The sequence below is a fragment of the Gossypium hirsutum genome, chromosome D03 (assembly GCF_007990345.1).
Source record: "Gossypium hirsutum isolate 1008001.06 chromosome D03, Gossypium_hirsutum_v2.1, whole genome shotgun sequence".
In the NCBI taxonomy this organism is placed as follows: domain Eukaryota; kingdom Viridiplantae; phylum Streptophyta; class Magnoliopsida; order Malvales; family Malvaceae; genus Gossypium; species Gossypium hirsutum.
Window position 1 is genome coordinate 42,508,676 of NC_053439.1, and position 16,936 is coordinate 42,525,611.

Genomic DNA, 16,936 nt, shown 5'->3' on the forward strand with positions numbered 1-16,936 from the left:
TTTGAGTTAGCAGACTTAAGCTTGTAGCTCCCAGATAACTAGCGGACCTACGCTTCCAGCTGATTATTTAAGGTTAGCAGAGTTAAGCTTGTAACCTCCGATCTTTTGAGTTAGCAAAGTTAAACTTGTAACTCCTAGACAACTAGCGGACCTACACTCCAACTGATTATTAAGGTTAGTAGAGTTAAGCTCGCAACCTCCTATCTTTTGAGTTAGCAAAATTAAGCTCACAACTCCTGGACAGCTAGCGGACCTATGCTCCCAGCTGAGTATTAAAAGTTAGCAGAGTTAAGCTCGCAACCTCTGGTCTTTTGAGTTAGCAGAGTTAAGCTCACAGCTCTCATACAGCTCGTGGACCTACACTTCCATCTGATTATTAAAGGTTAGCATGGTTAAGCTCGCAACCCCCAATCTTATTTACAAACAAATTCTTTCTTACGGAAAATACAATTAGCAGTATTCTGCAATACAATTATTGATTCATGTATCACACTATCAAACACAAAACTCGCTCGATAAAGCTTCAAGTTAAAACTTGTATGACAAGTTATAAATTACACACATTTCATAAATGTTAGGTCATTTGAGAAGAGTCAATTTATAAATCTTCTTCGACCAGGTGGGGGACAAATTATTATACAATTATAATTAAAATGACCTGATCCGGAATTCGACTTGAGGTTCGACTCGACATAATAAAAATTAACAGACACCCCAAGGGGAGGGGGCTTCTGTTTCCTTTTCTTCTTCTTCTCCTCTATTTTGGGTTAAACCAGAGGACCATCCTCTTTGATTCTTGTCTTTCATCTTGGCTTCCATTGATATATCAACAGAATATAATCATGATTGTTTAGTTTTGTTGGTGTTAGAATGATTTAAATTTCTCAGCTTAGATTATTTACCTTTGTTAAAGATGTTCTACGCATGTGATTTGTTTCTTCATTCAAGTAAAATTATGAACATGTTTCTCATGCATTACGAATGAAGGGAAATAATTGAGTTAGCTATTTAATTCGATCAAGGTTATAATTAATTGACACAATACTTGGATGGTATATGTTTGATCATTTAGTGATTGAATTAGTAACAATATTAAAAATATTGTTACCTTACTTAACCTTTGTATGATGTTTGCATATGAAATTGTGAGTTCGTTGAATATAGAAATATGCTAGATGAACTTATTAATTAAATGAGTAAACATTATAACTTAATTTAATAGGGTTAATAAATTGTCAACTTGCCACAGAATATCCTTAACATCTTTTAACATTATTTAAATAATTCTAATTTAGAAAGGATAATTATTCTAACACATGCATGCTATTGTGATTAACTCTTAAAAACTTGCATAATTCTTTGTTTATTTTATTTGTGAGCACACTTAGATTAATTTTTAAGGTAATTAGGAAATTCATCACACTTCTATTTATCTCATCATCAACCAACTTTCTAAGTGTTAATTTTGTAACTCTTGATTTACATTTACAGTCCCTGTAGAGACGATAACTCTTACTTACTACTTTATTACTTGTCAACGATTGTGCACACTTGCACATCATTCAAATTAATTCAAGATAGTTACTATTTGATGTTTGAACATAGATGATTTTGTGGTGTTTTGAATGATACTTTGAGGTATTTTAAGGTCTAAGAATGACTGAAAATGATTTGGATTGATTGGAGTATGAATTGGTATGTTTTGAAATGTCTCAACTTGATTTTGGCTTCTTGTATCCAAGTCTCGATACTTGGGGGTCAATTATCAATACTTACAAACTTTGAAATTAAAAATATAAAATTAAAGGCCCAAATATTGATACTTAGGGTGCCCAACTCCAAGAAAATGTTGTTTTAAGCCTTAAAAGGCATTCGAATGACTTTAGAATGCTCGAGCTTTGTAGTAGGACCCTTAGGAATAGTTTTAATTATCATATAAAACCCTAATAAAGCTTAAAACATGTGTAAAAGTTGAGAAGTTTTATAAGAAATTTAATGTGACATCTCTTGCTCAAGTTAGAAATTAGACTTAGGTAATGAGCATTACAGTTTTTATCACCCTTAAAATATTTTCCACATGTTCAATGTCAAACTGAACTTTAATTTTTTAAAAATAGTTGTAACATCACAATTAAGAGAATATGCTCTAAAAGTACTAGATAACTTATTTCTTTTTTGAGCCTCCTTTACAAGTATTTTGAGGAAAAGACATTTTATCGATTTTATCATTTGAATTGTTTTAATGTGGTCGCTTCTTTATTTGTGTAACACTCTATACCCGACCCAATAGACGAGTCAGATATAAGATGTCACATTAACTTCGAAACAAACTACTAACAAATTTCAACTAAATTGTAAAACTAACATAACTAAAACCGCCAAATATGTTTTGATTAATCATACTTAACTTAGTTAGTTGAACCGCTAAACAAACATACAATTATCAATCTCTAGATCAAAAGTCTTAACAAGCAGACTTATGTACAATTAACAATAACAGTTCTAATATTTTTAATAAATTTATCTTTACTATAAATAAAATACTATAGTTTGTATATAATTACAAAAAGAAAATTTTGACCTTTAGGCTCAACATGTAGGTCACCCCACTATATGCGTGTTACGGCTAAGAACATAAGTTCGCCTAAGCTTGAACAAATTTTGGCTTGATTCCTCTTCAGCTCTTTATATAAACCATTACACCTGGAAAACATAACAAAAACTAAGTAAGTTCAAATGAATTTAGTGAGTTTCTAATATAATATAATATTTATGAATTATAAGTAAGAATTTCATGGGTTTGATCTCCTGTTTGACATTGCTTGCACAAGTAGGGTTCACACATTCTTCCTAGCGTAGTACTGTCCTCTCCTTGAAATTTCGTACACCTTTGGCTTTGCTACAATCCTCAATTTTGATCGTTCGTGCTATATGCTACAATGTGGAATGATTTTGTTTACCCATTTGTTCTAGTTTCTTAAAAGACGAATCATTACCTTTTTTTTCTAGCAAAACATGTGTGTATTACCTTAGCAATTATTATCATTGCAGAATAACATACGATGAATTGATTTTAGAAAACTCATGCATGGAGAATTTTTACCTATGGATTTACATTTAAAATCTTATAAACGCGGACTCAGGCATGGTGAACACATACTTGCATACCATACTTGTATGTGGAATCATCACCACTAATTCATAGAGAAGGGGTTGTATGAAACTTTGATTCCACGTCATCTTTATCCCTTTCTAATAGGGGAATGACAAATAAGATTTTTCCTTCTAATTTTTAGCATTTTAATTGAATTTGAATTTTTTTCAAGAGGAAAAAGCTGAAAATCAAGAGGAAAAATCTGATTTGTCATTCCCCTATTAGAAAAGGATAGGGATGACGTGAAATCACAGTTTCATACAATCTTTTCTCCATATTCATATACAGGGATTCTTACTTGTGAAATCTTTCTTAAATGGTAGTTATTGCTTGACTCTTGTTTTGTGGATAGTCACTGATAGACTTATTTTAAAGATAACCCTTGGCGGACTCCTATATGAAAAAAGATCCCTACGATTTTGGCTTGAGAAAAATAACTTATACAAATTCTAGTGGCCTGAACATAAGGGTGAGCCCATGCAATCTCTTGCTTAGATAATAGTCCATACTAACTCTTATGAAAAATAACATCTTTGAACTCTCAACTTGAATCATGGATATAAGATCAGCAAACTGCTATAACTTGAATCATAAAGATACATCCAGTAGACTGCCATGCATATGGATTCATATTGAAGATTCATGAGTGCGAACTCATACATGGCAAAATCATACATGTGGATCCATAAGCGAATGTTTACATATAGATACATATTCTTATACGCGGACTATTTTGCGAACTTTCACATAAAGGAATTCCAAGTAAAAGTTTGTCATGAAACCCAAAGAACAAGTTCAATGGACTGTCATGCATACAGATGCGTAGAAGAAGATTCATGAATATGGTGGAATTTCATATGCTAATTTTTTCACGGACTTCGTTTGGTGATTTCCCACATATACCTTTCACAAAAAAACTTAAAGAACAAGTCTGGCAGAATTTCATAACTTACATATGTCTTGGCCATGGACTTGCTTACACATATGGGGCTTTAAGCCTTAGAATCCGCAAAGTCTCATACTTAGAAGATACCACGTACGGCTATTACATACATGTGCATATAAATCCCCATAAAATCCAATCGCACTTCCTCAAAATCGAATACCATGCGTATATATTCTCCGTACAATCCACCTAAACCTCAGCAAAGCCAATATCGTGTGACACAGAGTGCACAACATGCTAATTCTTCATCTTTCATCCACCAAAACAACCCTCCATACTCCACATAACATTCATATTTATGACACAACATAGATCATACCAAATATATCATCTAGCGAACCATTTCAATGATAAATTCTTCAGTAATTATTTTACCAATTAAAGTTTAACAAAACAACAAACTGAAACATACAATCAAACATGCATATGTAAATCATCACTTTGCATACTTCAACCGTATGACAAACAACCCACAATAATTCAACTCATCATCAGCAGAACATGAAGTCAAATACAACACAATAACATAGTACTAATATATATAACAATCATCGATGGTTTCAGTTTAGAAACTCACTTGCAAAATACCTAAAAGCTGGTATCGATGACACCTGCTTAACTTTTTCCTCATCACCTAAGCCTTCTTATTATCAGTTAGCTAAACATAATAATCATATCAAGATCAAAACAAAGACATTCAAATGTAAGAAAACCATAATTCATTTGCATGTAGAAAGAATGTAAAGGTTAACTGCAACCATAAACATCTTAGTACAAACTTGATAAATTAAGCTGAAATCTTCAATTTTCCTTCCCTTTTCTTCAATCAAAAGATATAGAAAAGCTTAGAAAGATTATCAATTTACTAAATCCTCAATCACTTAAACTGATACACTAATTTCTCTATCCATACAGATCATTTCTTAACTTCTCTCTTTCCGATCAAACCAGAGAAGAAAATGAAAGAAAGAAAAATGAATACCAGAATGAAAGAATTCTTCCATATATAATCTTTCAACTACCGTTTCCCTTAATCCCAAGTCGTTCAGTATTATTAATACCCTTAATCATAATATTTCCAACTAAAAGAAACTCCTGGTTATAATGTTATGAGACTAAACTTGAATTCTAACTATTTACCAATCAGTTTGCAAGATTCTCATAATCATAATAGAACTCACTTCAATAGAAAGTTTTTCTAATTTAGTATCTATAGTTGTCGTGGCACTTAACATTTAACATTTCTAGGTGACAATTTCACTTACTTTTATCTATTGCAACATTAATAATTATATAAAGAAATTTAACTATATAAGCAACAAAATGCAAATGTTAAAATATTCAATAAAACCTAACAATTTCAATATCTAACAAATGTAAAACTCTAATGCCATAAAACTTTCTATTTCCAAAAAAAACTTAAAACATAACAATTTCAATACCCAAAAAAAATCACATATATATAGCAAAGTTTTTACACAAAATAGGTGACTGGCTTTTGTTGGCATAGTTCGTTGGTTGCCATTTGGCTATATGGATGAATGACACATAAGAAATATTTGTTTTAAAAAAAATTATTATTCCAACCAAATTCAACTTTACAAATTTTATTGGGTAATCAAAATTTTGCGGGAGTTTGTGGGTTACCAAAATTTAAATGTGCCAATCAAATTCAATTTATGTATTTTACTAATTTAATAATGATAAAAAATTATTCTAATTTTCCACAATTCAAATTCAAATTCGGTGAAGAAATAAATAACATAACCTCAAAATGTATTTTTTGAAAAAAAATGTAAATTTTGGGTTTAAGCACATGCAGGAACACAAATTTAGAAAATTGTATTACTAAGGAAAAATCAATGCAAAAAATATTGGATTTTAGAATTTCAATCAAAGGAAAAAAAGAGATCAACCCTGTCTTAATATTTATTGTTTCCTTCGCCTATAAATATCAAGTAAAAAATATCAAAAACACAACACCGAAAAGTAAAGAGTTGAAATAATAATGGCAAGAGAAAAGTTGGTGTTTCATCCATAGGTATTGTATTATTTTAATTTCAAATAAAATTATTTTTTGGGATCCAAACAAAGAGGTTCAGGCGAACCTAATTACAAGGTAATCATTAGTCATTAATATCATCTTTTGATCATCTCTCCTCAATTAGGCGGGACATCAACACGTTTAGAGGTTGATTGAAGATACATAAATCTACAAATGCAATAAGTGAGCCTTTCAATGACCAAATGAATAGAGCTACCCTCTATACTAGACAAGCTTATCACCTATAACTCAACAAAAAAACTCAAAGCTATCCTTTAAAAGCCAACTACATACAAATTTAAAATGACTAATCATTGTATTAGGAAGAGCAGTCGAAGAAACCAATTTAATGGGAGAATGGTTAGAGTTAGAACATACCATATTGTACAACTTATGATGTATAAAAATCTTGAACAATTATTGCATGCCGAAAGCCTTATCCAATATTTCCTGAACAAAAGAATTTGTCCCACAACCTCATTCTCAAGTGAAATTGAATTCCAACAATGGGATCCCAATAAAGGAACAATCTGAAATGCAGTTGCAAAAACCTTCGATCAATGAACTTAGCACCTCCAACCTTATCAAACAGAAACAAAAAATTATTGAAGTCACTAATACACACTCAAGGTAATAGTGACGCTCCATGAAGCGAGCATAGAAGATCCTAAGTTGCTTGTTTCCTGCTTAACTCCAAACAACCATAGATACCTAAGATGCGCCATTTGATATTGTTCATCCTCTCAATAATTATATCGACATGATTATTCGAGAAGCTAGAAATTTGAAAGTTAAGACCATTATTCCAGAGTAGAACAAGTCTCCTATTTCTAGCCAATCTATCAAATCTAAAACAACAATCAATCGTAATAGAAATCCAAATATCCTCTACTCTAGTGTTTAAAAAAAGTTTCCATAGAAAAACTATATTCAACTTACTAGAATGAACAAACTCCTTAAGAGCTAAAATTGCTCAAGGGTTTCCAAGTCCTCGACAGTTCTATTCTAAGCATATCATAGCTCTTAGAAAGCTAGTTGAGCAAGACTCCTCGATATAACATTGATTATGAAATTTTCAACATTAACTGAAGAGGAAACACCTTTACTGTAATTTTTCCCATAATTATTCGAATCAAGGAGAACCCTCATCGTTTTCTTGTTTTTAGATCCCTAGAGTGATATGAACTTTGCTTGTCTCAAAAATAAGGATTAGAATAAGTTGCAGTAAACTCTTGTTGATCACGTCTCTATGGATTCTTTCCCATTCTAGAGTGTGCCTTGATCTCTAGCTTAATCTCTTCCAACCATTCATATGTCGTATTTCCTATTCTGTAGCTTATAACTTTCAGGTAATTTGACTCGTCGTGACCTATAATGCCATACAAATAACATATAATCGGTATCCTCTTGTAACTAAAAGTGACTTCAAACCAATTGTTTCCTTGCTTCCTCAACTTCTTCAATATCATGAAAGATCACCTTATGTTAGGTCTTGCCCTGAAGTGCATATAATTATCCCATAGATTCCTTCTCTTACTAGAATCGTACTCCAAAAATTACCTTATAAGATTAGTAAGATTTTTGCCAATGCTTCAGCATCAAAAATCGAGGGCAATTGACGTACTTGAACCTAAAAATCAACATAATGAAAATCCACTTGAAAAGGATTCTCACCTTATTGTAATTGATAGACAAGAAGGTTGAAATTATTAAACAACCATGGTCCCTTACCATCATCTTCATGAGATCAAACTTGTGATAGAATTGAATGAGATGTAGTTGTCATTGAGGGATTTCATAGAGGCTCCCTCTAATGGACACCATATATTTAAAAGCTTCTCAATTAATTTTGGATTCACCATTCTTTCGCCTAGGAACGTACCCACAAAGCACAACTCATACTTGATTTCTTCTTCGACATTTCTCTCATCAGTAATCAACAACTCTTCATTCTCTTTGTCTAAAAGTGAAGGATTTTGGAAATCAGTTTCCATAATTGCCAAAGAAACCAAAAGTAAAGATGATAAAACCTTGACTTTGAAAGACTAAAACTATACATAAGGGAAAAAAAAGCATTATATATTCTAGAGAAAACCATAAGGAACTTTTGTTTTTAGAGGTAATGATAAAATAAATAAATTTCTCTAGAGAGATCATGAAAAGATTTGTTAAGTTTAGTTCCCATGCAAAGGTGGCCATGCACGACATGCAAAGGTGGTCAAGCTTCTGGAATCGCAGCAAGCAGTGGAGCCATGGTGTGCAGCAACTGAAGTTTGAAGCTGCCAATCTATTTGCTGTTTTAGTTTCATTTCGTTTTCTTTTTGTAATCTAGTTCATGTTGAACTAAGTAGGTAAATGTTTTGATATTGATTGACTAAAAAGTCAGCAATGCAAGTTGTACAAGCTAATCTTGTAAGTTTCAATGCAAATTAGTGGAGTTAGGTAGTTGATTAGGTGATTACTTGTTTGATTTACTAGTTGACTGATATATGTAATGGCTTAATGCCTTGTTGATGTGTTAATGAAAGTTATCAGCTCATTTTCATTCAATCTTTTCTCTCTTTTTCTGTTTTTCACTTGCTAGCTTCATCTTTCTGTTGTTGCTTCCGAGTTTGCTTCTTCACCAAGCCTCGAGGCTTACTACTCAAGCAAGGCTAGAAACAGCTTGCTGCTGCCTCTTGCACCAACAATTGGTATCGAGAGCTCTTGTCTTAGTGGACCTGTTGCTTCAAAACAAAGAATTTGATGGCTTCTTCAGGATTTTCACCAGCAGCCCCACCAGTCTTCAATGGAGAAGGCTTTCACATATGGCTGGTCAAGATGAAGACTTACCTACAGGCCTTCGATCTGTGGGAAGTTGTCAACACAGATACTGAGCCAGCACCACTGAGGGCTAATCCCACAGTAGCTCAGATTAGGCAACATGCTGATGAGAGGACCAAAAGGCACAAAGCCATGTCCTGCATCCAGAACTGTGTGTCAGATGTCATCTTCACCAGAATCATGGCCTGTGAGACTCCAAAACAGGCCTGGGATAAGCTCAAGGAGGAGTTTCAAGGCACTGAGAGAACAAGGCAACAGCAGCTGCTAAACTTGAGAAGGGACTTCGAGAATTTGAAGATGAAGGAAGAAGAAACAGTGAAGCAGTACTCAGATAGAATTATGGCAGTGGTTAACAGCATAAGGCTCCTAGGTGAGCACTTTGATGAGGCAAGAATTGTGGAGAAAGTCCTCTCCACTTTGCCTGAGAGATATGAGGCCAAGATATCCTCTCTAGAGGACTCAAGAGACCTTGCTAGCATCTCTTTGACTGAGCTAATCAACACCTTTTATGCTCAGGAACAAAGAAGAGCTAGCAGAGCTGAAGATCACCAAGAAGGTGCATTTCAAGCCAAGGCCAGAGAAACCTCGAGCACTAATGCTCAAAGAGGCAAAAGGCCCTGGAAAAACAGGCCTAAGCCTGATGCTGCAAGGAGCAATGACCAGCCCTGCAGATATTGCAAGAAGCCTGGCCATCCAGAAGACAGATGCTGGTTTAGGCCAGATGCAGTATGCCAACACTGCAAGAAGAAGGGCCATGTTGAAAGGGTCTGCAAAAACAGAAGTAAGCCAAGGCAGAATCAATTTCAGCAGTCAAAGGTTGAAGCTCGAGTAGCTGAGGACAGTAGTGACCAAGAAGAACAGGTCTTTGCTGTTTCCTGTGTAGCTTCTGAAAAGAAATGCTCTAAAAGCTGGTTGCTAGACAGTGGTTGCACTAACCACATGTCACCAGATGCCACCTTGTTTAAAACCTTGGACAAAAGTTATAAAACCAAGGTCAAGGTTGGAAATGGTCAGTTTATAAGGGCTGAAGGAAGAGGAGAAGTGCTGATATGTACTCCCACAGGCAACAAGATCATTCCAAATGTGCTGTTGGTACCACAGATTGACAGAAACCTTCTCAGCATAGCTCAACTGCTCGAGAAAGGTTATTCTGTTGTGTTCAAGGATAAACAATGCCATATTACTGATCCAAGTGGATCAAGTCTTATGACAGTCACAATGACTGATAAATGCTTTGAGGTTCACTGGGCAAATGACTCAAACTCAGCATACACAGCCTCTGTTGAAGACTCCAAGCTTTGGCATCAAATGCTTGGACATGCCAACTTCAGATCAATGGCTCGATTGGCCAAAGAGGGCTTGGCAGAGAACTTCATCAGCTCAGTGGAGCATGATGATGTGTGTGAAGTTTGCCAAATGGGGAAACAGGCAAGACTGCCATTTCCTACAAATTCAACCTGGAGAGCTACTGAAAGACTGCAGCTGGTGCACTCTGATGTATGTGGCCCGATGAGGACTGAATCACTCAGCAAAAACAGGTATTTCATCCTCTTTATTGATGACCTTACAAGGTTTTGCTGGATTTTCTTTTTAAAACACAAGTCTGAGGTAGCTCAAGTGTTTGTGAAGTTTAAAAATGCTGTAGAAACAGAAACAGGTTGCAAGCTGAAATCGATAAGGACTGATAATGGCACTGAGTACACTTCAGCTCAGTTTCAAGCCATTTGCAATGATGCTGGTATCAAACATCAGCTTACAAATGTCTACACACCTCAGCAGAATGGGGTAGTTGAAAGAAAGAATAGAAGTCTGATGGATATGGCCAGATGTCTGCTGTTTGAGAAGAAACTGCCCAAGACCATGTGGGCTGAGGCAGTAAACACTGCTGCTTACCTTCAGAACAGGCTTCCTACTAAAGCTCTTGCATCCGAGACACCTTTCGAGGCTTGGTCTGGTTTCAAACCTTCCTTGGCACATCTGAAGGTGTTTGGTTGCCTGTGTTATGCACAAATACCAGCAGCAAAGAGAGACAAGCTCTCTAAAAGGGCTCAACCAGGAGTTCTAGTAGGCTACAGCTCAGTCAAGAAGGGCTACAGGGTTCTGGATCCCTTGATAAACAAAGTCCAAGTGAGCAAAGATGTCATCTTTGATGAAAAAGCCTACTGGAATTGGGAGAAAAATGAGCCAGAAGCAGTTTCAGAAAACCTAGTGCCTAATCAAGCTGAACTTGAGCAGCTAGAACCTGAAATGGATGTTGATGATGTGCCTGTGAGAGGCACAAGGCCCCTTGATGATATTTATGAAAGGGCACAGGTTGCAATAGCAGAACCTAGCAGTTTTGAAGAGGCTGAGGCAGATGAAGGCTGGAAACTAGCTATGGTCAATGAAATCAACATGATTGAAAAGAACCAGACATGGGAACTTGTTGATAAACCTGCTGGAAAGAAGACCATTGGAGTAAAATGGGTCTATCGAGTAAAACAGAATGCAGATGGCAGTCTGAACAAGCTAAAAGCCAGGCTTGTTGTCAAAGGATTTAGCCAAAGGTATGGTCTGGACTATCTGGAGACATTTGCACCAGTAGCCAGGCTTGACACAGTTAGAATGATAGTTGCCTTGGCTGCTCAACATCAGTGGACCATTCATCAACTTGATGTTAAGTCTGCATTTCTCAATGGCTTCCTGGAAGAAGAGATCTACATCGAGCAGCCTCAAGGATTTGTGATCACTGGCAAAGAACACATGGTGTACAGACTGAAAAAGGCTTTATATGGCCTGAAACAGGCTCCTCGAGCCTGGTATGCTCGAATTGACTCTTACTTGCTCAGTTTGGAATTTGAGAGAAGTCCCAGTGAACCAACACTGTATGTGAAGAAGAACCAAGCTCAAACTCAGCTTATTCTGTCACTCTATGTTGATGATCTACTGATAACTGGAGGAGATGGAAGAATGCTGGAAGATTTCAAAAGAAAAATGAAGGAAATGTTTGAAATGTCTGATTTAGGCAGAATGAACTACTTCCTTGGAATGGAAGTGAACCAAACAGAAAAAGGAATCTTTCTTTGTCAAAGTTCTTTTACTATGAAGATCCTGGATAAGTTCTCTATGAAGAACTGCAAGCCAACAAGCACACCAATGGCTGTTGGAGTGAAGCTTTCAAGGCAAGGAAGTGGTGAACCAATTTGTGAGACCATGTACAAGAGTCTCATTGGCAGTCTGTTGTATTTGACTGCCACAAGGCCCGATATCATGTTTGCTGTTAGTATGCTATCAAGATACATGAATTGCTGCAATGATCAGCACTTTCGAGCAGCTAAAAGAGTGCTGAGATACATCAAAGGCACCATTGGTCATGGTGTATTGTTCAAAAGGGCTGAAAGCATGAAGCTAATAGGCTATGTTGATAGTGACTGGGCTGGATCAAGTGATGACATGAGAAGCACATCCGGTTATGCATTCAGTCTTGGCTCAGGCATGTTTTGCTGGAGTTCTAAGAAACAAAGTCTGGTGGCACAATCAACAGCAGAAGCTGAATATGTTGCTGCTGCATCTGCTGTGAACCAAGCCATATGGCTTAGAAAAATCTTGACTGATTTAAACCAAAACCAAAAGGAGGCAACAGAGATTTATTGTGACAACAAATCTGCTGTTGCAATTGCAAAAAATCCCATTTTTCATGGCAGAACCAAGCACTTCAATATTAAGTTGCATGTTATAAGGGAGATGGAACAAGCTCATGAAATCGAGCTGATTCATTGCAACTCAGAAGTGCAAATTGCTGATATCTTCACAAAGGCACTCAATGTGTCTAAATTTGTTAAATTCAAAAGGGAATTAGGTGTTACTAGCATGGAAACTAAGGAGGAGTGTTAAGTTTAGTTCCCATGCAAAGGTGGCCATGCACGACATGCAAAGGTGGTCAAGCTTCTGGAATCGCAGCAAGCAGTGGAGCCATGGTGTGCAGCAACTGAAGTTTGAAGCTGCCAATCTATTTGCTGTTTTAGTTTCATTTCGTTTTCTTTTTGTAATCTAGTTCATGTTGAACTAAGTAGGTAAATGTTTTGATATTGATTGACTGAAAAGTCAGCAATGCAAGTTGTACAAGCTAATCTTGTAAGTTTCAATGCAAATTAGTGGAGTTAGGTAGTTGATTAGGTGATTACTTGTTTGATTTACTAGTTGACTGATATATGTAATGGCTTAATGCCTTGTTGATGTGTTAATGAAAGTTATCAGCTCATTTTCATTCAATCTTTTCTCTCTTTTTCTGTTTTTCACTTGCTAGCTTCATCTTTCTGTTGTTGCTTCCGAGTTTGCTTCTTCACCAAGCCTCGAGGCTTACTACTCAAGCAAGGCTAGAAACAGCTTGCTGCTGCCTCTTGCACCAACAAGATTAGCTTATTGACTTCACTCGAACCACAGCTTCTTAAATTCTAGTAACCAAATTTAGTTATTAGATTGAAGCAAACTATGGAAGCTTAAATTTCAACTCAAACTTATCATATTTCTCTCGAGGATATTAAATTTTAGCTTAAACTTATCATCTTTCTCTCAAGAATATGCAACAATTGTCTCCTCACATGAAACAAGCTAAAACAAAAAGGCATCGACATTCAAATGAATATGCCCTTCGTCACACAAGATTGGAAAATGTTGAGCATTTATTCAAATATTATCAATTTGCTAGAGCAATTTGATCTAGTTTTGCCTTTAACTATAAGTGTCAACATGTTTCAACATAAACCTTTCAGCATTAGATTCAGAAATGGGTTGTATGAGATAATCTGGAAGAAGAAAATGGTGAACAATTTTAAATGCAACACTGCCCTTTATATTTAGAAACAAAGGAACATAGCCATTTTTCAAGGAACAACACCAAGTCCAATCACGATCCCTGGTCAAGAAAATGTATACATGGAAACCCTTATTCAAGTGAATAACTTGAGAATTGTTTAGCAAGAAAAGGTCAAGATAGTGAATAGAATTAGACTACCAACTTAGGAATGATACAAGTTGCAAATAGTATTGAATTACATCTAAGAGCAACAATTAAGAGTATTGAAACAAGTTTTCAAAGTGGCCTGCTAAGTGCTAACGACAAAGGTCACTATGGCGAACACTATAACAAGTAGTCACTTGCCATGTTGGAAGTTGAAAATTCTTTAATTAAAATCTTTGGACTTCAAATAATGCTAGACAATTCTTTAAACAAAATCTTTGGACTTCGAATAATGCTAGTACTATGGAAGTATGAAAGCTCATCTACGAAAGCTCATCTATAAAGATCAATCTATTTGAAATAACTTATCTTAAAGATTAGATTGGATCAAATCAAGCAATTAAATCTCTTAGATTATGAAGATTGGATCTGGATAACATTAAAAACATCTCAAATGATCTATTTTATATTGATCTTTATTATTATATTGTATATGTTATTTTAGATGGTAATAAGAGATTGATTGTGATTGATCTAGTATGTTAGCAAGTTTTGAAACTCTTATATATTTGAGAGATTTGTATAGGTTTTGTACTACGTATTAAGAGCACTTATCTGTTCATTGTAAAATGTATTTTTTTAGTGCATTTGAGAGAGTAAAATAAGTTTTGTTGCTTGGTTTAATGCCTAAGTTCTCAGGGGAAGAACTTAGTGGTGAGTAATCTAAATCTTTATGTACAAAAGTAAGACTGCTATACTGGAGTGTGATAGGACTTGAACCACTTGTTGTATTGGGTTAAAGGATAGTGAATTTACTCAGTGAACTAGGCTCTATAAATGTAAGAACATAAAACTGTGTAAACAATCTTGTGTGTTCTTGTTCTTGTTGCAATGTCACCTTCAATGAGCATTGCGGTCATCATTTCTATTCAAGCACATTATTTTTTTTTACTAAGCAATCATCAATTTTATGTTTCAAAACAAAGGAATAGAAGTAACTCTAAAATTAAAGTAACAACACTCGTTAAAGACCATTTCGTGCAAAACTTTATTATATTGAAAGGGAAGATATTACACTGACCAATAGAAATTGCAAATTAACTTTGTTGAATTTTGATTGAGTGTGAATAAGCTATATATGATCAAATTTCGTAGTCCCAAAGTTCTTCAAGGGTCTTGTATGGGCTTGTTGTATTATTAACAAGAAAGTCGCCTCTCATGATCTTCCTCTCCTGCAACTGCTCAATCTCAATCAAATCTTCATCATCCAATTTCAGGTCCAAGGATCCCATGTTTTCCCTTAATCTATCCGGATTGAAACTCTTCACAATCACGCTTGCTCCCCTCGTTAATCCCCATTTTAAAGCAACCTTCCATTCATCATTAAATTATATTTATACGTTACCCACCGGCCAAGTTGGTGATAATAGGGTCAATCAAGCTATACAGAAAGGAGAAGTACCTGAGCTGGAGTTGCTTTATGTTTGAGAGCAATGGAGTTGATGAGTGGATTTTTAACCACAGCGGTGGATCCCCATGCATTCCCAGGTCCTCCTAGTGGTGAATAACCACTCACATGGATGTCGTGCTTGCCACATATTTCCCGAAGTTTTCTTTGCCTCCACATTGGATGCATTTCCACCTTCACCCACACCATCCAAATTCATCACTACTGATTGCTATCAGCATTTTATTCATGCACCATCACATATATATATGTGTGTATATATACATAAATATATTCTCTACCAATCTTAAAACAATTGAAAGCTTCATTTAGCAAATGTTTTTCTTCCTATTTATTTATTGCCTTTCGGCTTTCGTTTTTCATATGTATATATTAACGGCTGATAATGTGATATTTGAATCATTATTTTATGATTTTGGTTCTTTTCATCACACACACATATATATACCTGATTAACAGCTGGAGGAACAGAAGCAAAATCTAACAAATGTTCAATCTTCTTGGTGGAGAAATTGCTGACACCAATACATCTACACAACCCCCTATCTAAGCATTTCTGCATCCCTTCCCATGTGGTCTCCATGTCCAACTGCTTTTCAAAGTCTTCTTCCTTTGGCACAGCATTGCAAGCCCAAGGCTTCAGTTTTATTGGCCAGTGCACCAAATACATGTCTATATACTCCATCCCCAGGTTCCTACAATATCATACAACAATTGAAATGTATTACTAGTACGAATAAAAATTCAGAATTTCCCTACTCGTTTATATATACATGCATGATACAACATAAAAGTTCAAATCCAAGCTGATTCCTTAAGAGTACTGCTAGTTAGCAACAACTTGTAATAGCTATGGAGTCTTTTATTTGACACCGATAAATGATAAAACTACCATCGGGTATATCTTTCAGTTTTATCATGTTTTCTTTTCTGTTTTTTTTTCCAGTTAAATAATTTTAATTTCTATAGCTAGCTTTTGGGCACTGGTTGGATCGTTTGCATATAGTTTTAGTACATAATATTAACCTTAGGGTGTGTTGGAGTGCGGAAACAGGATCATGGTGATCACAGCTCCAGAGTTTAGATGTGAGAAAAACATCTTCCCTTGGGATGATTTGATCCTCAATTGCCTTTCTTAAAGCATTTCCAACAGCTCCCTCCGAACCGTATATTTTTGCTGTATCAAAATGCCTGTACCCCATCTGCAACCACTCATTTCATCCATTAGCGTAAGTTTCTCATGCTAAATCACTAAATATACGAAAACATGCGCATGCTTGCAACATACTTACATACATCTCATCCACTGTCATGGATTTTGTAGGTTGAGCAGCAAGGGTTAAGTTTGTGTGTGCGTGTGTGTGTGTGTGTGTTTATGAGGGTGTGTACGGAAATGTACCTTGAGAGCCAAATGGACAGCTTTCTCTGTTGTAACCCTATCATTATTAGAAGAGTAAGTACCTAATCCAATCACTGGAATTGTTATCCCACAATTCAAGCGCACTTCATCCTTCCTCATTATTTTCTTTATTTTTTACTTCTTCCACTCTCTTCTTTCTTTT

The 16,936-nt window shown here is 35.5% G+C and overlaps 1 protein-coding gene across 1 annotated transcript; it reads right to left on the minus strand.

Annotated features, from left to right (window-relative positions):
* Positions 1–14,930: 14,930 nt before the first annotated feature.
* Positions 14,931–16,925, minus strand: LOC107950824 (NADPH-dependent aldo-keto reductase, chloroplastic). Its single transcript, XM_016885772.2, has 5 exons — positions 16,774–16,925; positions 16,401–16,576; positions 15,823–16,069; positions 15,369–15,548; positions 14,931–15,276 (listed from the first exon to the last, which is right to left on the minus strand). The coding sequence occupies exons 1-5, from the start codon at positions 16,891–16,893 to the stop codon at positions 15,049–15,051; spliced, it is 951 nt and encodes a 316-aa protein (XP_016741261.2). The 5' UTR covers positions 16,894–16,925; the 3' UTR covers positions 14,931–15,048.
* Between the last annotated feature and the right edge of the window lie 11 nt (positions 16,926–16,936).